The 25183-nt window shown below is 27.6% G+C and overlaps 1 protein-coding gene across 2 annotated transcripts in view; it reads right to left on the bottom strand.

Annotated features, from left to right (window-relative positions):
- Positions 1-24896: 24896 nt before the first annotated feature.
- LOC135931440 (sarcolemmal membrane-associated protein-like) overlaps positions 24897-25183 on the bottom strand; it is a 51530-nt gene continuing 51243 nt past the window's right edge. Inside the window, exon 18 of one of the 2 annotated variants that reach the window (XM_065468552.1) lies at positions 24897-25164. In XM_065468552.1, the coding sequence (XP_065324624.1) occupies positions 25066-25164 (99 nt within the window). In that variant the 3' untranslated portion in view covers positions 24897-25065. The remainder of the gene's footprint in view (positions 25165-25183) is intronic. The other variant, XM_065468551.1, reaches the window with a different exon arrangement.

Here is a 25183-nt window from a genome sequence, read left to right on the forward strand (position 1 = left end):
CGAAAGACATTTATAGAGGAAAGGCTATTATCTTAAACGTAATTTTGAATATAATTATATCATTGAACTCAGAATTTAATTCTCTATCCAAAACTGCTTAGATGTATTTTTTTACGTTTCCGGTTCACAAAATAAATTTTTTGTCGCGAAAGACATTTATAGAGGAAAGGCTATTATCTTAAACGTAATTTTGAATATAATTATATTGAACTCAGAATTTAATTTCCTATCCAACACCGCTTAGATGTATTTTTTTACGTTTCCCGTTCACAAAATAAATTTTTTGTCGCGAAAGACATTTATAAAGGAAGGGCTAACATCTTAAACGTAATTTTGATTATAATTATATCATTGAACTCAGAATTTAATTCTCTATCCAAAACTGCTTAGATGTATTATTTTACGTTTCCGGTTCACAAAATAAATATTTTATCGCGAAAGACATTTATATGGGAAAGGCTAACATCTTAAACGTAATTTTGAATATAATTATATCATTAAACTCAGAATTTAACCGCTTAGATGTATTTTTTTACGTTAACGGTTCACAAAATAGATTTTTGTCGCGAAAGACATTTATAGGGGAAAGGCTAACATCTTAATCGTAATTTTGAATATAATTATATCATTGAACTCAGAATTTAATTCTCTATCCAAAACTGCTTAGATGTATTTTTTTACGTTTCCGGTTCACAAAATAAATATTTTATCGCGAAAGACATTTATATGGGAAAGGCTAACATCTTAAACGTAATTTTGAATATAATTATATCATTGAACTCAGAATTTAATTCTCTATCCAAAACCGCTTAGATATATTTTTTTACGTTTCCGGTTCACAAAATAAATTTTTTGTCGCGAAAGACATTTATAGGGGAAGGGCTAACATCTTAAACGTAATTTTGAATATAATTATATCATTGAACTCAGAATTTAATTTTCTATCCAAAACTGCTTAGATGTATTTTTTTACGTTTCCGGTTCACAAAATAAATATTTTATCGCGAAAGACATTTATAGGGGAAAGGCTAACATCTTAAACGTAATTTTGAATATAATAATATCATTGAACTCAGAATTTAATTCTATATCCAAAACTGCTTAGATGTATTTTTTTACGTTTCCGGTTCACAAAATAAATATTTTGTCGCGAAAGACATTTATAGGGGAAAGGCTAACATCTTAAACGTAATTTTGAATATAATTATATCATTGAACACAGAATTTAATTTCCTATCCAAAACCGCTTAGATGTATATTTTTACGTTTCCGGTTCACAAAATAAATTTTTTGTCGCGAAAGACATTTATAGGGGAAAGGCTAACATCTTAAACGTAATTTTGAATATAATAATATCATTGAACTCAGAATTTAATTCTATATCCAAAACTGCTTAGATGTATTTTTTTACGTTTCCGGTTCACAAAATAAATTTTTTGTCGCGAAGGACATTTATAGGGGAAGGGCTAACATCTTAAACGTAATTTTGAATATAATTATATCATTGAACTCAGAATTTAATTCTCTATCCAAAACCGCTTAGATGTATTTTTTTACGTTTCCGGTTCACAAAATATATATTTTGTCGCGTAAGACATTTATAGGGGAAAGGCTAACATCTTAAACGTAATTTTGAATATAATTATATCATTGAACTCAGAATCTAATTCTCTATCCAAAACTGCTTAGATGTATTTTTTTACGTTTCCGGTTCACAAAATAAATTTTTTGTCGCGAAAGACATTTATAGAGGAAAGGCTATTATCTTAAACGTAATTTTGAATATAATTATATTGAACTCAGAATTTAATTTCCTATCCAACACCGCTTAGATGTATTTTTTTACGTTTCCCGTTCACAAAATAAATTTTTTGTCGCGAAAGACATTTATAAAGGAAGGGCTAACATCTTAAACGTAATTTTGATTATAATTATATCATTGAACTCAGAATTTAATTCTCTATCCAAAACTGCTTAGATGTATTATTTTACGTTTCCGGTTCACAAAATAAATATTTTATCGCGAAAGACATTTATATGGGAAAGGCTAACATCTTAAACGTAATTTTGAATATAATTATATCATTAAACTCAGAATTTAACCGCTTAGATGTATTTTTTTACGTTAACGGTTCACAAAATAGATTTTTGTCGCGAAAGACATTTATAGGGGAAAGGCTAACATCTTAATCGTAATTTTGAATATAATTATATCATTGAACTCAGAATTTAATTCTCTATCCAAAACTGCTTAGATGTATTTTTTTACGTTTCCGGTTCACAAAATAAATATTTTATCGCGAAAGACATTTATATGGGAAAGGCTAACATCTTAAACGTAATTTTGAATATAATTATATCATTGAACTCAGAATTTAATTCTCTATCCAAAACCGCTTAGATGTATTTTTTACGTTTCCGGTTCACAAAATATATATTTTGTCGCGAAAGACATTTATAGGGGAAAGGCTAACATCTTAAACGTATTTTTGAATATAATTATATCAGTGAACTCAGAATTTAATTCTCTATCCAAAACTGCTTAGATGTATTTTTTTACGTTTCCGGTTCACAAAATAAATATTTTATCGCGAAAGACATTTATATTGGAAAGGCTAACATCTTAAACGTAATTTTGAATATAATTATATCATTAAACTCAGAATTTAACCGCTTAGATGTATTTTTTTACGTTTCCGGTTCACAAAATAGATTTTTATCGCGAAAGACATTTATATGGGAAAGGCTAACATCTTTAACGTAATTTTGAATATAATAATATCATTGAACTCAGAAATTAATTCTATATCCAAAACTGCTTAGATGTACTTTTTTACGTTTCCGGTTCACAAAATAAATTTTTTGTCGCGAAAGACATTTATAGAGGATAGGCTAACATCTTAAACGTAATTTTGAATATAATTATATCATTGAACTCAGAATTTAATTCTCTATCCAAAACCGCTTAGATATATTTTTTTACGTTTCCGGTTCACAAAATAAATTTTTTGTCGCGAAAGACATTTATAGGGGAAGGGCTAACATCTTAAACGTAATTTTGAATATAATTATATCATTGAACTCAGAATCTAATTCTCTACCCAAAACTGCTTAGATGTATTTTTTTACGTTTCCTGTTCACAAAATAGATTTTTATCGCGAAAGACATTTATATGGGAAAGGCTAACATCTTAAACGTAATTTTGATTATAATTATATCATTGAACTCAGAATTTAATTCTCTATCCAACACCGCTTAGATGTATTTTTTTACGTTTCCGGTTCATAAAATAAATATTTTGTCGCGAAAGACATTTATAGATAAAAGGCTAACATCTTAAACGTAATTTTGAATATAATTATATCATTGAACTCAGAATCTAATTCTCTATCCAAAACCGCTTAGATGTATTTTTTTACGTTTCCGGTTCCCAAAATAAATATTTTGTCGCGAAAGACATTTATAGATGAAAGGCTAACATCTTAAACGTAATTTTGAATATAATTATATCATTGAACTCAGAATCTAATTCTCTATCCAAAACCGCTTAGATATATTTTTTTACGTTTCCGGTTCACAAAATAAATTTTTTGTCGCGAAAGACATTTATAGAGGAAAGGCTATTATCTTAAACGTAATTTTGAATATAATTATATCATTGAACTCAGAATTTAATTCTCTATCCAAAACTGCTTAGATGTATTTTTTTACGTTTCCGGTTCACAAAATAAATTTTTTGTCGCGAAAGACATTTATAGAGGAAAGGCTATTATCTTAAACGTAATTTTGAATATAATTATATTGAACTCAGAATTTAATTTCCTATCCAACACCGCTTAGATGTATTTTTTTACGTTTCCCGTTCACAAAATAAATTTTTTGTCGCGAAAGACATTTATAAAGGAAGGGCTAACATCTTAACCGTAATTTTGATTATAATTATATCATTGAACTCAGAATTTAATTCTCTATCCAAAACTGCTTAGATGTATTATTTTACGTTTCCGGTTCACAAAATAAATATTTTATCGCGAAAGACATTTATAGGGGAAAGGCTAACATCTTAAACGTAATTTTGAATATAATTATATCATTGAACACAGAATTTAATTTCCTATCCAAAACCGCTTAGATGTATATTTTTACGTTTCCGGTTCACAAAATAAATATTTTATCGCGAAAGACATTTATATGGGAAAGGCTAACATCTTAAACGTAATTTTGAATATAATTATATCATTGAACTCAGAATTTAATTCTCTATCCAAAACCGCTTAGATATATTTTTTTACGTTTCCGGTTCACAAAATAAATTTTTTGTCGCGAAAGACATTTATAGGGGAAGGGCTAACATCTTAAACGTAATTTTGAATATAATTATATCATTGAACTCAGAATTTAATTTTCTATCCAAAACTGCTTAGATGTATTTTTTTACGTTTCCGGTTCACAAAATAAATATTTTATCGCGAAAGACATTTATAGGGGAAAGGCTAACATCTTAAACGTAATTTTGAATATAATAATATCATTGAACTCAGAATTTAATTCTATATCTAAAACTGCTTAGATGTATTTTTTTACGTTTCCGGTTCACAAAATAAATATTTTGTCGCGAAAGACATTTATAGGTGAAAGGCTAACATCTTAAACGTAATTTTGAATATAATTATATCATTGAACACAGAATTTAATTTCCTATCCAAAACCGCTTAGATGTATATTTTTACGTTTCCGGTTCACAAAATAAATTTTTTGTCGCGAAAGACATTTATAGGGGAAAGGCTAACATCTTAAACGTAATTTTGAATATAATAATATCATTGAACTCAGAATTTAATTCTATATCCAAAACTGCTTAGATGTATTTTTTTACGTTTCCGGTTCACAAAATAAATTTTTTGTCGCGAAGGACATTTATAGGGGAAGGGCTAACATCTTAAACGTAATTTTGAATATAATTATATCATTGAACTCAGAATTTAATTCTCTATCCAAAACCGCTTAGATGTATTTTTTTACGTTTCCGATTCACAAAATATATATTTTGTCGCGTAAGACATTTATAGGGGAAAGGCTAACATCTTAAACGTAATTTTGAATATAATTATATCATTGAACTCAGAATCTAATTCTCTATCCAAAACTGCTTAGATGTATTTTTTTACGTTTCCGGTTCACAAAATAAATTTTTTGTCGCGAAAGACATTTATAGAGGAAAGGCTATTATCTTAAACGTAATTTTGAATATAATTATATTGAACTCAGAATTTAATTTCCTATCCAACACCGCTTAGATGTATTTTTTTACGTTTCCCGTTCACAAAATAAATTTTTTGTCGCGAAAGACATTTATAAAGGAAGGGCTAACATCTTAAACGTAATTTTGATTATAATTATATCATTGAACTCAGAATTTAATTCTCTATCCAAAACTGCTTAGATGTATTATTTTACGTTTCCGGTTCACAAAATAAATATTTTATCGCGAAAGACATTTATATGGGAAAGGCTAACATCTTAAACGTAATTTTGAATATAATTATATCATTAAACTCAGAATTTAACCGCTTAGATGTATTTTTTTACGTTAACGGTTCACAAAATAGATTTTTGTCGCGAAAGACATTTATAGGGGAAAGGCTAACATCTTAATCGTAATTTTGAATATAATTATATCATTGAACTCAGAATTTAATTCTCTATCCAAAACTGCTTAGATGTATTTTTTTACGTTTCCGGTTCACAAAATAAATATTTTATCGCGAAAGACATTTATATGGGAAAGGCTAACATCTTAAACGTAATTTTGAATATAATTATATCATTGAACTCAGAATTTAATTCTCTATCAAAAACCGCTTAGATGTATTTTTTACGTTTCCGGTTCACAAAATATATATTTTGTCGCGAAAGACATTTATAGGGGAAAGGCTAACATCTTAAACGTATTTTTGAATATAATTATATCAGTGAACTCAGAATTTAATTCTCTATCCAAAACTGCTTAGATGTATTTTTTTACGTTTCCGGTTCACAAAATAAATATTTTATCGCGAAAGACATTTATATTGGAAAGGCTAACATCTTAAACGTAATTTTGAATATAATTATATCATTAAACTCAGAATTTAACCGCTTAGATGTATTTTTTTACGTTTCCGGTTCACAAAATTGATTTTTATCGCGAAAGACATTTATATGGGAAAGGCTAACATCTTTAACGTAATTTTGAATATAATAATATCATTGAACTCAGAAATTAATTCTATATCCAAAACTGCTTAGATGTACTTTTTTACGTTTCCGGTTCACAAAATAAATTTTTTGTCGCGAAAGACATTTATAGAGGATAGGCTAACATCTTAAACGTAATTTTGAATATAATTATATCATTGAACTCAGAATTTAATTCTCTATCCAAAACCGCTTAGATATATTTTTTTACGTTTCCGGTTCACAAAATAAATTTTTTCTCGCGAAAGACATTTATAGGGGAAGGGCTAACATCTTAAACGTAATTTTGAATATAATTATATCATTGAACTCAGAATCTAATTCTCTACCCAAAACTGCTTAGATGTATTTTTTTACGTTTCCTGTTCACAAAATAGATTTTTATCGCGAAAGACATTTATATGGGAAAGGCTAACATCTTAAACGTAATTTTGATTATAATTATATCATTGAACTCAGAATTTAATTCTCTATCCAAAACCGCTTAGATATATTTTTTTACGTTTTCGGTTCACAAAATAAATTTTTTGTCGCGAAAGACATTTATATGGGAAGGGCTAACATCTTAAACGTAATTTTGAATATAATTATATCATTGAACTCAGAATTTAATTTTCTATCCAAAACTGCTTAGATGTATTTTTTTACGTTTCCGGTTCACAAAATAAATATTTTATCGCGAAAGACATTTATATGGGAAAGGCTAACATCTTAAACGTAATTTTGAATATAATTATATCATTAAACTCAGAATTTAACCGCTTAGATGTATTTTTTTACGTTTCCTGTTCACAAAATAGATTTTTATCGCGAAAGACATTTATATGGGAAAGGCTAACATCTTTAACGTAATTTTGAATATAATAATATCATTGAACTCAGAAATTAATTCTATATCCAAAACTGCTTAGATGTACTTTTTTACGTTTCCGGTTCACAAAATAAATTTTTTGTCGCGAAAGACATTTATAGAGGATAGGCTAACATCTTAAACGTAATTTTGAATATAATTATATCATTGAACTCAGAATTTAATTCTCTATCCAAAACCGCTTAGATATATTTTTTTACGTTTCCGGTTCACAAAATAAATTTTTTGTCGCGAAAGACATTTATAGGGGAAGGGCTAACATCTTAAACGTAATTTTGAATATAATTATATCATTGAACTCAGAATTTAATTTTCTATCCAAAACTGCTTAGATGTATTTTTTTACGTTTCCGGTTCACAAAATAAATATTTTATCGCGAAAGACATTTATATGGGAAAGGCTAACATCTTAAACGTAATTTTGAATATAATTATATCATTAAACTCAGAATTTAACCGCTTAGATGTATTTTTTTACGTTTCCGGTTCACAAAATAGATTTTTGTCGCGAAAGACATTTATAGGGGAAAGGCTAACATCTTAAACGTAATTTTGAATATAATAATATCATTGAACTCAGAATTTAATTCTATATCCAAAACTGCTTAGATGTATTTTTTTACGTTTCCGGTTCACAAAATAAATTTTTTGTCGCGAAGGACATTTATAGGGGAAGGGCTAACATCTTAAACGTAATTTTGAATATAATTATATCATTGAACTCTGAATTTAATTCTCTATCCAAAACCGCTTAGATGTATTTTTTTACGTTTCCGGTTCACAAAATATATATTTTGTCGCGTAAGACATTTATAGATAAAAGGCTAACATCTTAAACGTAATTTTGAATATAATTATATCATTGAACTCAGAATCTAATTCTCTATCCAAAACTGCTTAGATGTATTTTTTTACGTTTCCGGTTCACAAAATAAATTTTTTGTCGCGAAAGACATTTATAGAGGAAAGGCTATTATCTTAAACGTAATTTTGAATATAATTATATTGAACTCAGAATTTAATTTCCTATCCAACACCGCTTAGATGTATTTTTTTACGTTTCCGGTTCACAAAATATATATTTTGTCGCGTAAGACATTTATAGATAAAAGGCTAACATCTTAAACGTAATTTTGAATATAATTATATCATTGAACTCAGAATCTAATTCTCTATCCAAAACTGCTTAGATGTATTTTTTTACGTTTCCGGTTCACAAAATAAATTTTTTGTCGCGAAAGACATTTATAGAGGAAAGGCTATTATCTTAAACGTAATTTTGAATATAATTATATTGAACTCAGAATTTAATTTCCTATCCAACACCGCTTAGATGTATTTTTTTACGTTTCCGGTTCATAAAATAAATATTTTGTCGCGAAAGACATTTATAGATAAAAGGCTAACATCTTAAACGTAATTTTGAATATAATTATATCATTGAACTCAGAATCTAATTCTCTATCCAAAACCGCTTAGATGTATTTTTTTACGTTTCCGGTTCACAAAATAAATATTTTGTCGCGAAAGACATTTATAGATAAAAGGCTAACATCTTAAACGTAATTTTGAATATAATTATATCATTGAACTCAGAATTTAATTCTCTATCCAAAACCGCTTAGATATATTTTTTTACGTTTCCGGTTCACAAAATAAATTTTTTGTCGCGAAAGACATTTATAGGGGAAGGGCTAACATCTTAAACGTAATTTTGAATATAATTATATCATTGAACTCAGAATCTAATTCTCTACCCAAAACTGCTTAGATGTATTTTTTTACGTTTCCTGTTCACAAAATAGATTTTTATCGCGAAAGACATTTATATGGGAAAGGCTAACATCTTAAACGTAATTTTGATTATAATTATATCATTGAACTCAGAATTTAATTCTCTATCCAACACCGCTTAGATGTATTTTTTTACGTTTCCGGTTCATAAAATAAATATTTTGTCGCGAAAGACATTTATAGATAAAAGGCTAACATCTTAAACGTAATTTTGAATATAATTATATCATTGAACTCAGAATCTAATTCTCTATCCAAAACCGCTTAGATGTATTTTTTTACGTTTCCGGTTCCCAAAATAAATATTTTGTCGCGAAAGACATTTATAGATAAAAGGCTAACATCTTAAACGTAATTTTGAATATAATTATATCATTGAACTCAGAATCTAATTCTCTATCCAAAACCGCTTAGATATATTTTTTTACGTTTCCGGTTCACAAAATAAATTTTTTGTCGCGAAAGACATTTATAGAGGAAAGGCTATTATCTTAAACGTAATTTTGAATATAATTATATCATTGAACTCAGAATTTAATTCTCTATCCAAAACTGCTTAGATGTATTTTTTTACGTTTCCGGTTCACAAAATAAATTTTTTGTCGCGAAAGACATTTATAGAGGAAAGGCTATTATCTTAAACGTAATTTTGAATATAATTATATTGAACTCAGAATTTAATTTCCTATCCAACACCGCTTAGATGTATTTTTTTACGTTTCCCGTTCACAAAATAAATTTTTTGTCGCGAAAGACATTTATAAAGGAAGGGCTAACATCTTAACCGTAATTTTGATTATAATTATATCATTGAACTCAGAATTTAATTCTCTATCCAAAACTGCTTAGATGTATTATTTTACGTTTCCGGTTCACAAAATAAATATTTTATCGCGAAAGACATTTATATGGGAAAGGCTAACATCTTAAACGTAATTTTGAATATAATTATATCATTAAACTCAGAATTTAACCGCTTAGATGTATTTTTTTACGTTAACGGTTCACAAAATAGATTTTTGTCGCGAAAGACATTTATAGGGGAAAGGCTAACATCTTAATCGTAATTTTGAATATAATTATATCATTGAACTCAGAATTTAATTCTCTATCCAAAACTGCTTAGATGTATTTTTTTACGTTTCCGGTTCACAAAATAAATATTTTATCGCGAAAGACATTTATATGGGAAAGGCTAACATCTTAAACGTAATTTTGAATATAATTATATCATTGAACTCAGAATTTAATTCTCTATCCAAAACCGCTTAGATATATTTTTTTACGTTTCCGGTTCACAAAATAAATTTTTTGTCGCGAAAGACATTTATAGGGGAAGGGCTAACATCTTAAACGTAATTTTGAATATAATTATATCATTGAACTCAGAATTTAATTTTCTATCCAAAACTGCTTAGATGTATTTTTTTACGTTTCCGGTTCACAAAATAAATATTTTATCGCGAAAGACATTTATAGGGGAAAGGCTAACATCTTAAACGTAATTTTGAATATAATAATATCATTGAACTCAGAATTTAATTCTATATCCAAAACTGCTTAGATGTATTTTTTTACGTTTCCGGTTCACAAAATAAATATTTTGTCGCGAAAGACATTTATAGGGGAAAGGCTAACATCTTAAACGTAATTTTGAATATAATTATATCATTGAACACAGAATTTAATTTCCTATCCAAAACCGCTTAGATGTATATTTTTACGTTTCCGGTTCACAAAATAAATTTTTTGTCGCGAAAGACATTTATAGGGGAAAGGCTAACATCTTAAACGTAATTTTGAATATAATAATATCATTGAACTCAGAATTTAATTCTATATCCAAAACTGCTTAGATGTATTTTTTTACGTTTCCGGTTCACAAAATAAATTTTTTGTCGCGAAGGACATTTATAGGGGAAGGGCTAACATCTTAAACGTAATTTTGAATATAATTATATCATTGAACTCAGAATTTAATTCTCTATCCAAAACCGCTTAGATGTATTTTTTTACGTTTCCGATTCACAAAATATATATTTTGTCGCGTAAGACATTTATAGGGGAAAGGCTAACATCTTAAACGTAATTTTGAATATAATTATATCATTGAACTCAGAATCTAATTCTCTATCCAAAACTGCTTAGATGTATTTTTTTACGTTTCCGGTTCACAAAATAAATTTTTTGTCGCGAAAGACATTTATAGAGGAAAGGCTATTATCTTAAACGTAATTTTGAATATAATTATATTGAACTCAGAATTTAATTTCCTATCCAACACCGCTTAGATGTATTTTTTTACGTTTCCCGTTCACAAAATAAATTTTTTGTCGCGAAAGACATTTATAAAGGAAGGGCTAACATCTTAAACGTAATTTTGATTATAATTATATCATTGAACTCAGAATTTAATTCTCTATCCAAAACTGCTTAGATGTATTATTTTACGTTTCCGGTTCACAAAATAAATATTTTATCGCGAAAGACATTTATATGGGAAAGGCTAACATCTTAAACGTAATTTTGAATATAATTATATCATTAAACTCAGAATTTAACCGCTTAGATGTATTTTTTTACGTTAACGGTTCACAAAATAGATTTTTGTCGCGAAAGACATTTATAGGGGAAAGGCTAACATCTTAATCGTAATTTTGAATATAATTATATCATTGAACTCAGAATTTAATTCTCTATCCAAAACTGCTTAGATGTATTTTTTTACGTTTCCGGTTCACAAAATAAATATTTTATCGCGAAAGACATTTATATGGGAAAGGCTAACATCTTAAACGTAATTTTGAATATAATTATATCATTGAACTCAGAATTTAATTCTCTATCCAAAACCGCTTAGATGTATTTTTTACGTTTCCGGTTCACAAAATATATATTTTGTCGCGAAAGACATTTATAGGGGAAAGGCTAACATCTTAAACGTATTTTTGAATATAATTATATCAGTGAACTCAGAATTTAATTCTCTATCCAAAACTGCTTAGATGTATTTTTTTACGTTTCCGGTTCACAAAATAAATATTTTATCGCGAAAGACATTTATATTGGAAAGGCTAACATCTTAAACGTAATTTTGAATATAATTATATCATTAAACTCAGAATTTAACCGCTTAGATGTATTTTTTTACGTTTCCGGTTCACAAAATTGATTTTTATCGCGAAAGACATTTATATGGGAAAGGCTAACATCTTTAACGTAATTTTGAATATAATAATATCATTGAACTCAGAAATTAATTCTATATCCAAAACTGCTTAGATGTACTTTTTTACGTTTCCGGTTCACAAAATAAATTTTTTGTCGCGAAAGACATTTATAGAGGATAGGCTAACATCTTAAACGTAATTTTGAATATAATTATATCATTGAACTCAGAATTTAATTCTCTATCCAAAACCGCTTAGATATATTTTTTTACGTTTCCGGTTCACAAAATAAATTTTTTGTCGCGAAAGACATTTATAGGGGAAGGGCTAACATCTTAAACGTAATTTTGAATATAATTATATCATTGAACTCAGAATCTAATTCTCTACCCAAAACTGCTTAGATGTATTTTTTTACGTTTCCTGTTCACAAAATAGATTTTTATCGCGAAAGACATTTATATGGGAAAGGCTAACATCTTAAACGTAATTTTGATTATAATTATATCATTGAACTCAGAATTTAATTCTCTATCCAAAACCGCTTAGATATATTTTTTTACGTTTTCGGTTCACAAAATAAATTTTTTGTCGCGAAAGACATTTATATGGGAAGGGCTAACATCTTAAACGTAATTTTGAATATAATTATATCATTGAACTCAGAATTTAATTTTCTATCCAAAACTGCTTAGATGTATTTTTTTACGTTTCCGGTTCACAAAATAAATATTTTATCGCGAAAGACATTTATATGGGAAAGGCTAACATCTTAAACGTAATTTTGAATATAATTATATCATTAAACTCAGAATTTAACCGCTTAGATGTATTTTTTTACGTTTCCTGTTCACAAAATAGATTTTTATCGCGAAAGACATTTATATGGGAAAGGCTAACATCTTTAACGTAATTTTGAATATAATAATATCATTGAACTCAGAAATTAATTCTATATCCAAAACTGCTTAGATGTACTTTTTTACGTTTCCGGTTCACAAAATAAATTTTTTGTCGCGAAAGACATTTATAGAGGATAGGCTAACATCTTAAACGTAATTTTGAATATAATTATATCATTGAACTCAGAATTTAATTCTCTATCCAAAACCGCTTAGATATATTTTTTTACGTTTCCGGTTCACAAAATAAATTTTTTGTCGCGAAAGACATTTATAGGGGAAGGGCTAACATCTTAAACGTAATTTTGAATATAATTATATCATTGAACTCAGAATTTAATTTTCTATCCAAAACTGCTTAGATGTATTTTTTTACGTTTCCGGTTCACAAAATAAATATTTTATCGCGAAAGACATTTATATGGGAAAGGCTAACATCTTAAACGTAATTTTGAATATAATTATATCATTAAACTCAGAATTTAACCGCTTAGATGTATTTTTTTACGTTTCCGGTTCACAAAATAGATTTTTGTCGCGAAAGACATTTATAGGGGAAAGGCTAACATCTTAAACGTAATTTTGAATATAATAATATCATTGAACTCAGAATTTAATTCTATATCCAAAACTGCTTAGATGTATTTTTTTACGTTTCCGGTTCACAAAATAAATTTTTTGTCGCGAAGGACATTTATAGGGGAAGGGCTAACATCTTAAACGTAATTTTGAATATAATTATATCATTGAACTCAGAATTTAATTCTCTATCCAAAACCGCTTAGATGTATTTTTTTACGTTTCCGGTTCACAAAATATATATTTTGTCGCGTAAGACATTTATAGATAAAAGGCTAACATCTTAAACGTAATTTTGAATATAATTATATCATTGAACTCAGAATCTAATTCTCTATCCAAAACTGCTTAGATGTATTTTTTTACGTTTCCGGTTCACAAAATAAATTTTTTGTCGCGAAAGACATTTATAGAGGAAAGGCTATTATCTTAAACGTAATTTTGAATATAATTATATTGAACTCAGAATTTAATTTCCTATCCAACACCGCTTAGATGTATTTTTTTACGTTTCCGGTTCACAAAATATATATTTTGTCGCGTAAGACATTTATAGATAAAAGGCTAACATCTTAAACGTAATTTTGAATATAATTATATCATTGAACTCAGAATCTAATTCTCTATCCAAAACTGCTTAGATGTATTTTTTTACGTTTCCGGTTCACAAAATAAATTTTTTGTCGCGAAAGACATTTATAGAGGAAAGGCTATTATCTTAAACGTAATTTTGAATATAATTATATTGAACTCAGAATTTAATTTCCTATCCAACACCGCTTAGATGTATTTTTTTACGTTTCCGGTTCATAAAATAAATATTTTGTCGCGAAAGACATTTATAGATAAAAGGCTAACATCTTAAACGTAATTTTGAATATAATTATATCATTGAACTCAGAATCTAATTCTCTATCCAAAACCGCTTAGATATATTTTTTTACGTTTCCGGTTCACAAAATAAATATTTTGTCGCGAAAGACATTTATAGATAAAAGGCTAACATCTTAAACGTAATTTTGAATATAATTATATCATTGAACTCAGAATCTAATTCTCTATCCAAAACCGCTTAGATATATTTTTTTACGTTTCCGGTTCACAAAATAAATTTTTTGTCGCGAAAGACATTTATAGAGGAAAGGCTATTATCTTAAACGTAATTTTGAATATAATTATATTGAACTCAGAATTTAATTTCCTATCCAACACCGCTTAGATGTATTTTTTTACGTTTCCGGTTCAGAAAATAAATTTTTTGTCGCGAAAGACATTTATAGGGGAAAGGCTAACATCTTAAACGTAATTTTGAATATAATTATATCATTGAACTCAGAATTTAATTCTCTATCCAAAACCGCTTAGATGTTATTTTTACGTTTCCGGTTCACAAAATATATTTTTTTGTCGCGAAAATAATTTATAGGGTAAAGGCTAACATCATAAATGTAATTTTGAATATATTTATATCATTGAACTCAGAATTTAATTCTCTATCCAAAACCGCTTAGATGTATTTTTTTAAGTTTGGTTCATAAAATAAATTTTTTGTCGCGAAAGACATTTATAGGGGAAAGGCTAACATCTTAAACGTAATTTTGAATATAATTATATTGAACTCAGAATTTAATTTCCTATCCAAAACCGCTTAGATGTATTTTTTACGTTTCCGGTTCACAAAATAAATATTTTATCGCGAAAGACATTTATATGGGAAAGGCTAACATCGTAAACGTAATTTTGAATATAATTATATCATTGAACTCAGAATTTAATTCTCTATCCAAAACCGCTTAGATATATTTTTTTACGTTTGCGGTTCACAAAATAAATTTTTTGTCGCGAAAGACATTTTTAGAGGAAAGGTAATTATCTTAAACGTAATTTTGAATATAATTATATTGAACTCAGAATTTAATTTCCTATCCAACACCGCTTAGATGTATTTTTTTACGTTTCCGGTTCACAAAATAAATTTTTTGTCGCGAAAGACATTTATAGGGGAAAGGCTAACATCTTAAACGTAATTTTGAATATAATTATATCATTGAACTCAGAATCTAATTCTCTACCCAAAACTGCTTAGATGTATTTTTTTACGTTTCCTGTTCACAAAATAAATATTTTGTCGCGAAAGACATTTATAGGGGAAAGGGAACATCTTAAACGTAATTTTGAATATAATTATATCATTGAACTCAGAATCTAATTCTCTATCCAAAACTGCTTAGATGTATTTTTTTACGTTTCCGGTTCACAAAATAAATTTTTTGTCGCGAAAGACATTTATAGGGGAAAGGCTAACATCTTAAACGTAATTTTGAATATAATTATATCATTGAACTCAGAATCTAATTCTCTATCCAAAACTGCTTAGCTGTATTTTTTTACGTTTCCGGTTCACAAAATAAATTTTTTGTCGCGAAAGACATTTATAGGGGAAAGGCTAACATCTTAAACGTAATTTTGAATATAATTATATCATTGAACTCAGAATATAATTCTCTATCCAAAACTGCTTAGATGTATTTTTTTACGTTTCCGGTTCATAAAATAAATTCTTTGTCGCGAAAGACATTTATAGGGGAAAGGTTAACATCTTAAACGTAATTTTGAATATAATTATATCATTGAACACAGAATTTAATTTCCTATACAAAACCGCTTAGATGTATTTTTTTACGTTTCCGGTTCACAAAATAAATTTTTTGTCGCGAAAGACATTTATAGGGGAAAGGTTAACATCTTAAACGTAATTTTGAATATAATTATATCATTGAACACAGAATTTAATTTCCTATCCAAAACCGCTTAGATGTATTTTTTTACGTTTCCGGTTCATAAAATAAATATTTTGTCGCGAAAGACATTTATAGATAAAAGGCTAACATCTTAAACGTAATTTTGAATATATTTATATCATTGAACTCAGAATCTAATTCTCTATCCAAAACCGCTTAGATGTATATTTTTACGTTTCCGGTTCACAAAATAAATTTTTTGTCGCGAAAGACATTTATAGGGGAAAGGTTAACATCTTAAACGTAATTTTGAATATAATTATATCATTGAACACAGAATTTAATTTCCTATCCAAAACCACTTAGATGTATTTTTTTACGTTTCCCGTTCACAAAATAAATTTTTTGTCGCGAAAGACATTTATAAAGGAAGGGCTAACATCTTAAACGTAATTTTGATTATAATTATATCATTGAACTCAGAATTTAATTCTCTATCCAAAACTGCTTAGATGTATTATTTTACGTTTCCGGTTCACAAAATTAATATTTTATCGCGAAAGACATTTATATGGGAAAGGCTAACATCTTAAACGTAATTTTGAATATAATTATATCATTAAACTCAGAATTTAACCGCTTAGATGTATTTTTTTACGTTTCCGGTTCACAAAATAGATTTTTGTCGCGAAAGACATTTATAGGGGAAAGGCTAACATCTTAAACGTAATTTTGAATATAATTATATCATTGAACTCAGAATTTAATTCTCTATCCAAAACTGCTTAGATGTATTTTTTTACGTTTCCGGTTCACAAAATAAATATTTTATCGCGAAAGACATTTATATGGGAAAGGTTAACATCTTAAACGTAATTTTGAATATAATTATATTATTGAACTCAGAATTTAATTCTCTATCCAAAACCGCTTAGATGTATTTTTTACGTTTCCGGTTCACAAAATATATATTTTGTCGCGAAAGACATTTATAGGGGAAAGGCTAACATCTTAAACGTAATTTTGAATATAATTATATCATTGAACTCAGAATTTAATTCTCTATCCAAAACTGCTTAGATGTATTTTTTTACGTTTCCGGTTCACAAAATAAATATTTTATCGCGAAAGACATTTATATGGGAAAGGCTAACATCTTAAACGTAATTTTGAATATAATTATATCATTAAACTCAGAATTTAACCGCTTAGATGTATTTTTTTACGTTTCCGGTTCACAAAATAGATTTTTATCGCGAAAGACATTTATAGGGGAAAGGCTAACATCTTAAACGTAATTTTGAATATAATTATATCATTGAACTCAGAATTTAATTCTATATCCAAAACTGCTTAGATGTACTTTTTTACGTTTCCGGTTCACAAAATAAATTTTTTGTCGCGAAAGACATTTATAGAGGATAGGCTAACATCTTAAACGTAATTTTGAATATAATTATATCATTGAACTCAGAATTTAATTCTCTATCCAAAACCGCTTAGATATATTTTTTTACGTTTCCGGTTCACAAAATAAATTTTTTGTCGCGAAAGACATTTATAGGGGAAAGGCTAACATCTTAAACGTAATTTTGAATATAATAATATCATTGAACTCAGAAATTAATTCTATATCCAAAACTGCTTAGATGTACTTTTTTACGTTTCCGGTTCACAAAATAAATTTTTTGTCGCGAAAGACATTTATAGAGGATAGGCTAACATCTTAAACGTAATTTTGAATATAATTATATCATTGAACTCAGAATTTAATTCTCTATCCAAAACCGCTTAGATATATTTTTTTACGTTTCCGGTTCACAAAATAAATTTTTTGTCGCGAAAGACATTTATAGGGGAAGGGCTAACATCTTAAACGTAATTTTGAATATAATTATATCATTGAACTCAGAATTTAATTTTCTATCCAAAACTGCTTAGATGTATTTTTTTACGTTTCCGGTTCACAAAATAAATATTTTATCGCGAAAGACATTTATATGGGAAAGGCTAACATCTTAAACGTAATTTTGAATATAATTATATCATTAAACTCAGAATTTAACCGCTTAGATGTATTTTTTTACGTTTCCGGTTCACAAAATAGATTTTTGTCGCGAAAGACATTTATAGGGGAAATGCTAACATCTTAAACGTAATTTTGAATATAATAATATCATTGAACTCAGAAATTAATTCTATATCCAAAACTTCTTAGATGTATTTTTTTACGTTTCCGGTTCACAAAATAAATTTTGTGTCGCGAAAGACATTTATAGAGGAAAGGCTAACATCTTAAACGTAATTTTGAATATAATTATATCATTGAACACAGAATTTAATTTCCTATCCAAAACCGCTTAGATGTATATTTTTACGTTTCCGGTTCTCAAAATATATATTTTGTCGCGTAAGACATTTATAGAGGAAAGGCTAATATCTTAAACGTAATTTTGAATATAATTATATCATTGAACTCAGAATCTAATTTCCTATCCAAAACTGCTTAGATGTATTTTTTTACGTTTCCGGTTCACAAAATAAATTTTGTGTCGCGAAAGACATTTATAGGGGAAAGGCTAACATCTTAAACGTAATTTTGAATATAATTATATCATTGAACACAGAATTTAATTTTCTATCCAAAACCGCTTAGATGTATATTTTTACGTTTCCGGTTCACAAAATAAATATTTTATCGCGAAAGACATTTATATGAGGAAAGGCTATACATCTTAAACGTAATTTTGAATATAATTATATCATTAAACTCAGAATTTAATTTCCTATCCAAAACTGCTTAGATGTATTTTTTTACGTTTCCGGTTCACAAAATAGATTTTTGTCGCGAAAGACATTTATAGGGTAAGGGCTAACATCTTAAACGTAATTTTGAATATAATTATATCATTGAACTCAGAAATTAATTCTATATCCAAAACTGCTTAGATGTATTTTTTTAAGTTTCCGGTTCACAAAATAAATATTTTATCGCGAAAGACATTTATATGGGAAAGGCTAACATCTTAAACGTAATTTTGAATATAATTATATCATTAAACTCAGAATTTAACCGCTTGGATGTATTTTTTACGTTTCCGGTTCACAAAATAGATTTTTGTCGCGAAAGACATTTATAGGGGAAATGCTAACATCTTAAACGTAATTTTGAATATAATAATATCATTGAACTCAGAAATTAATTCTATATCCAAAACTGCTTAGATGTATTTTTTTACGTTTCCGGTTCACAAAATAAATTTTTTGTCGCGAAAGACATTTATAGAGGAAAGGCTAACATCTTAAACGTAATTTTGAATATAATTATATCATTGAACTCAGAATTTAATTCTCTATCCAAAACCGCTTAGATGTATTTTTTTACGTTTCCGGTTCACAAAATATATATTTTGTCGCGTAAGACTTTTATAGAGGAAAGGCTAACATCTTAAACGTAATTTTGAATATAATTATATCATTGAACTCAGAATTTAATTCTCTATCCAAAACTGCTTAGATGTATTTTTTTACGTTTCCGGTTCACAAAATAAATTTTGTGTCGCGAAAGACATTTATAGGGGAAAGGCTAACATCTTAAACGTAATTTTAAATATAATTATATCATTGAACACAGAATTTAATTTCCTATCCAAAACCGCTTAGATGTATATTTTTACGTTTCCGGTTCTCAAAATAAATTTTTTGTCGCGAAAGACATTTATAGAGGAAAGGCTATAATCTTAAACGTAATTTTGAATATAATTATATCATTGAACTCAGAATTTAATTTCCTATCCAAAACTGCTTAGATGTATTTTTTTACGTTTCCGGTTCACAAAATAAATTTTTTGTCGCGTAAGACATTTATAGATAAAAGGCTAACATCTTAAACGTAATTTTGAATATAATTATATCATTGAACTCAGAATCTAATTCTCTATCCAAAACTGCTTAGATGTATTTTTTTACGTTTCCGGTTCACAAAATAAATTTTTTGTCGCGAAAGACATTTATAGGGGAAAGGCTAACATCTTAAACGTAATTTTGAATATAATTATATCATTAAACTCAGAATTTAACCGCTTAGATGTATTTTTTTACGTTTCCGGTTCACAAAATAGATTTTTGTCGCGAAAGACATTTATAGGGGAAAGGCTAACATACTAAACGTAATTTTGAATATAATTATATCATTGAACACAGAATTTAATTTCCTATCCAAAACCACTTAGTTGTATTTTTTTACGTTTCCGTTTCACAAAATAAATATTTTTTAGCGAAAGACATTTATAGGGGTTAGGCTAACATCTTAAACGTAATTTTGAATATAATTATATTGAACTCAGAATTTAATTTCCTATCCAACACCGCTTAGATGTATTTTTTTACGTTTCCGGTTCACAAAATAAATTTTTTGTCGGGAAAGACATTTATAGGGGAAAGGCTAACATCTTAAACGTAATTTTGATTATAATTATATCATTGAACTCAGAATTTATTTCTCTATCCAAAACTGCTTAGATGTATTTTTTTAGGTTCACAAAATAAATATTTTATCGCGAAAGACATTTATATGGGAAAGGCTAACATCTTAAACGTAATTTTGAATATAATTATATCATTAAACTCAGAATTTCACTGCTTAGATGTATTTTTTTAGGTTTCCGGTTCACAAAAAATATTTTTTGTCGCGAAAGACATTTATAGAGGAAAGGCTAACATCTTAAACGTAATTTTGAATATAATTATATCATTGATCTCAGAATTTAATTCTCTATCCAAAACCGCTTAGATGTATTTTTTTACGTTTCCGGTTCACAAAATATATATTTTGTCGCGAAAGACATTTATAGAGGAAAGGCTAACATCTTAAACGTAATTTTGAATATAATTATATCATTGAACTCAGAATTTAATTCTCTATCCAAAACCGCTTAGATGTATTTTTTTACGTTTCCGGTTCACAAAATAAATATTTTGTCGCGAAAGACATTTATAGATAAAAGGCTAACATCTTAAACGTAATTTTGAATATAATTATATCATTGAACTCAGAATTTAATTCTCTATCCAAAACCGCTTAGATGTATTTTTTTACGTTTCCGGTTCACAAAATATATATTTTGTCGCGAAAGACATTTATAGGGAAAAGGCTAACATCTTAAACGTAATTTTGAATATAATTATATCATTAAACTCAGAATTTAACCGCTCGTGGATTGGGACATGAAGAATGTTTAGAAGAGATTTGTTACATAATAATTTTCTTGATGAAGTGCTATATAAAAACCATGAAATATACAAGACAAACTATAAAGGAAATTCTTGAACATCAAAAGTTTAAAATAATACAAAAAACGTTTCTGATATACAAAATAAAATTTAATTTAGAATAAAATATTTTGATTTAGATTGTTTTTGAAGTTAAAATAAAAAAAACTCAATTTAGAATGACCAGTAAATTGAAATATAAAAACTTGTACAATTATTTTTTTAAAAAGATTAGCAGAGCCTTAAAAACTAAATCAAGGGACCAGAAAGAAGGCGTCTACCTACGTCAACGCATAGGAATTCAGATTATAAGGTCTAATTTCACATGTTTCATCTTAAGTTTTGACTTTAAGAATTCAAAATTGTTTTTTTTTTAAAAACTATTTACATATATTAAACATAATATACTGTATTTAAAAAAAATATATATAATTACAATAAAATATAAGTAATTTTTGCTGCACAAAACGGAATTTTAAAAAAAATATATAATTTAACAATTATAATTAATACAAATGGCTATATGAAAAAAAAAATTCTAAATTAATCGGGCTCCTCGGGGAATGAACCCAAATTTTTTAATACGTCACAAAAACTTGACTTATTAACAATTATTTAATTCAAATTTAATTAGCTTTAAAATAATAAATAAAAATAATCGACAGATTTGCAATAATATCCATGTAATAAACAAATATTTGAGATAACAAAGTTTTATGAAAATAGTATAAATGGGAATTTCCTTGAGATAATATGAAATAAAACTTTAAATTCAAATCCAGGATAAGTTGTTATCTAGTTCTCTAAGACAACCTTTATTAATGCATCTATCTAAAATTAGGAATTTAATATTAAAATGTAGCTAACTAATTTGGAAATATATAAAACACAAGACAGCAGCTGAGACTAATCAAATAAAAGAATGGATGATCTCTCCATCTAAATAATTTATCTGGCCGAAGTAAGCTGTGACACCTCTAGCTGTAGGCCTCTTCGATCGTGGTGATTTTTACCTCATTATTGTTACAAGTTCTCGATATAATGAAGACTTATCCCGTGGGCCCTTATTTCAGTCTTTTCCGTTTCACCGTTTTCACCCTCTAGAGGTGGTTCTTCTACATTTCCAATTTCTCAACTATTTCCCACTCCATATTTTCTTCCTCACGCCCTGACTTCTCTATTTCTTGTGCTATATCCCGTTTTTCAATTGATCAGCATGCTTACATATCGTTCTATCTTTACTTTCTACCAAATAGAAATATCCACCAGTTCTGGATTTCATAATTCCTTCTCTCCACCCCGAATTGATTTCATTATGTACCTGTGAAACCTCGAATTCCCTCATATGAATTGGTTCATCATGAGATGCCTTTTGTTGCATATTAGATTGCCATCTCATCCTAACATTTGCACCCCAACAATAGTTTTACCGGCGAACGTCCCGTTGATTGATGCTCGCCTATTCTGTGTTGTCAAAACTTCTCCTAGCTTATTAATATCATTTCTAGTGACAAAATATCGATTCTCATAAGTTTCGTATTGTTCTTCCAGCTAATCCATTCGTTTGGAATGGTGAGGTGTTGAAAATATTAATTCAATATTTTTCTCTAAACAGAATCTTTGAAATTCTCCAGAAATAAACTGATCGCCATTATCTGACACAATTTGTCTTGGCGTTCCAAAACGCGCTAACCATTTCCTTAGCGCCCTGATTATAGTGTAGGCGTGGTCTCTTACATTAAAACTCGACCTAAATCCATTTAGAAGTTTTACACGTTACTGTAATTTTCATCATTAAAATAGAGGGATTGTGTATATATTTAGAGATAGCCCATATATGTTAGGTATTTGGTAAAGACTCAATGCCAGGGTTAGTCAATTTATGATATTAATCAAGCTCTATTAATAGAAAATAATGTTAAGGAAATTTTGACAAATAAAAAAATAAAACTTTTGCACCTTAGAGATATTTTTAAAAAACCTAGCTCTGAGACTTTTCAGCCATGATTTTTTTATAACTCATATCGTTTAGCAATTTATCTTTAACTTATTATTATTATTTTATAAATAAACGATAATTTAAAATTTCTTAAGTTTAGGTGACAATTGTTTATATCAGGGCCGTAGCGACGGGGGTGCCCCGGGGGGGGGGGCCAAAAAAATTTTTGGCCCCCAAACCTGGCCCCCAGAAAAAAATTTTGGCCCCAAAAAATTTTTCTGCCCCCCCCCCCCCAATTTGAAATTTTTTTTTAGAATTGATTATTTTTATATTTTTAATATAAATTTTGAATATTTATTCAAAAATATTCAAAAAACATGTCTTTTTTTTCTATCCTGTTTTATTTTTACCCAATATTAAATTATCATTCATTCATTTTTTTTTATTTTTTTTTGTTGTGTATAACATTCTCTATAGGTATCACATTTATATTATAATATATAACCAGTTATTTTATTTTACAGCGTTTATTTTAAAATTATGAAGAAACAATCAGTTATTAACTCTTATTTTAAGTTAAAGTTAAACAAATTTCAAGCAACATCACCTCTACAAACTACTAGTAATACTACATCAGAAATTTCAGAAACTGATTAGACCGATTTACAGAAGATGATTTTAATCTTTTAATATTGCCCCCCCCCCTTGACCCTGATTATTTTTTATCAGATAAAATGGCCCCATTGGAAACACTACATCATGAAATGAAGATAGCAAAAGAATTGCTAGCTTTAGAAGCTAAAGAAAATATAATTTTGAAAATATCTTACATATAATGTATAAAAAAAAATATAATCATGCATTTAAATAATTATATAAAGCAGCAGTAAATGGCTTCTTGTGAGGCCTCGTTCTCTACATTAAAGAGAGTTTTATCGAGCAATAGAGAGTCTATGAAGGATAAACGTAAACAAAATTTAGTATTAATGGCGTATGAAAAAAGAAAGAATTTATCTTTTAGTTCATTTATATTAAAATTTAAAAATAAAAATCGTCGTATTCTATTATAGTAATATTCTGTTTTGTATATGCATATTATAGTATTATTTTGTTTTGTATATTCATATTATAGTATTATTTTGTTATTAAATTTTTAATAAAAATAGGAAAAAATTTCTTGTTTAATTTTAAAAAAATAGTGCCCCCCCCCCAAGTAAGCACTTGGCCCCCCTAAGTAAAAATTCCTGGCTACGGCCCTGGTTTATATATACAATTTTAAAAACATTTCTTTTTTGTAATTATGATATACTCGTGAATTTATTTTAATTTGATAAAATTATTATATTGTAAAGGACAATATGGTATGAAATATGAATTAAGCATTATATAAAACATATCTAAAAGAAATAATAAATATATATTTATAGTAGTAATGATCACATTATATAAAATATTGAGCTTGAATACAACAAAAAATATTTAAAAAAATTGAATTTTGGAAAAAGTTACAAAATGATGTTAAAATTCAACAAGTTTTTTTTATATAATTATAACAGGAAATCATTCAATTGTGGCAGTAAACTTGGAAATCTTGTGATATAATGCCAAAAATATTGACCATAATAATACAAGTATAGGGATTAACGAGCATACAGAGAGCTTTAATTATTTAATGAAA

This window comes from Gordionus sp. m RMFG-2023, chromosome 1 (genome assembly GCF_954871325.1).
Source record: "Gordionus sp. m RMFG-2023 chromosome 1, tfGorSpeb1-WG-v2, whole genome shotgun sequence".
NCBI lineage: Eukaryota > Metazoa > Nematomorpha > Gordioida > Chordodea > Parachordodidae > Gordionus > Gordionus sp. m RMFG-2023.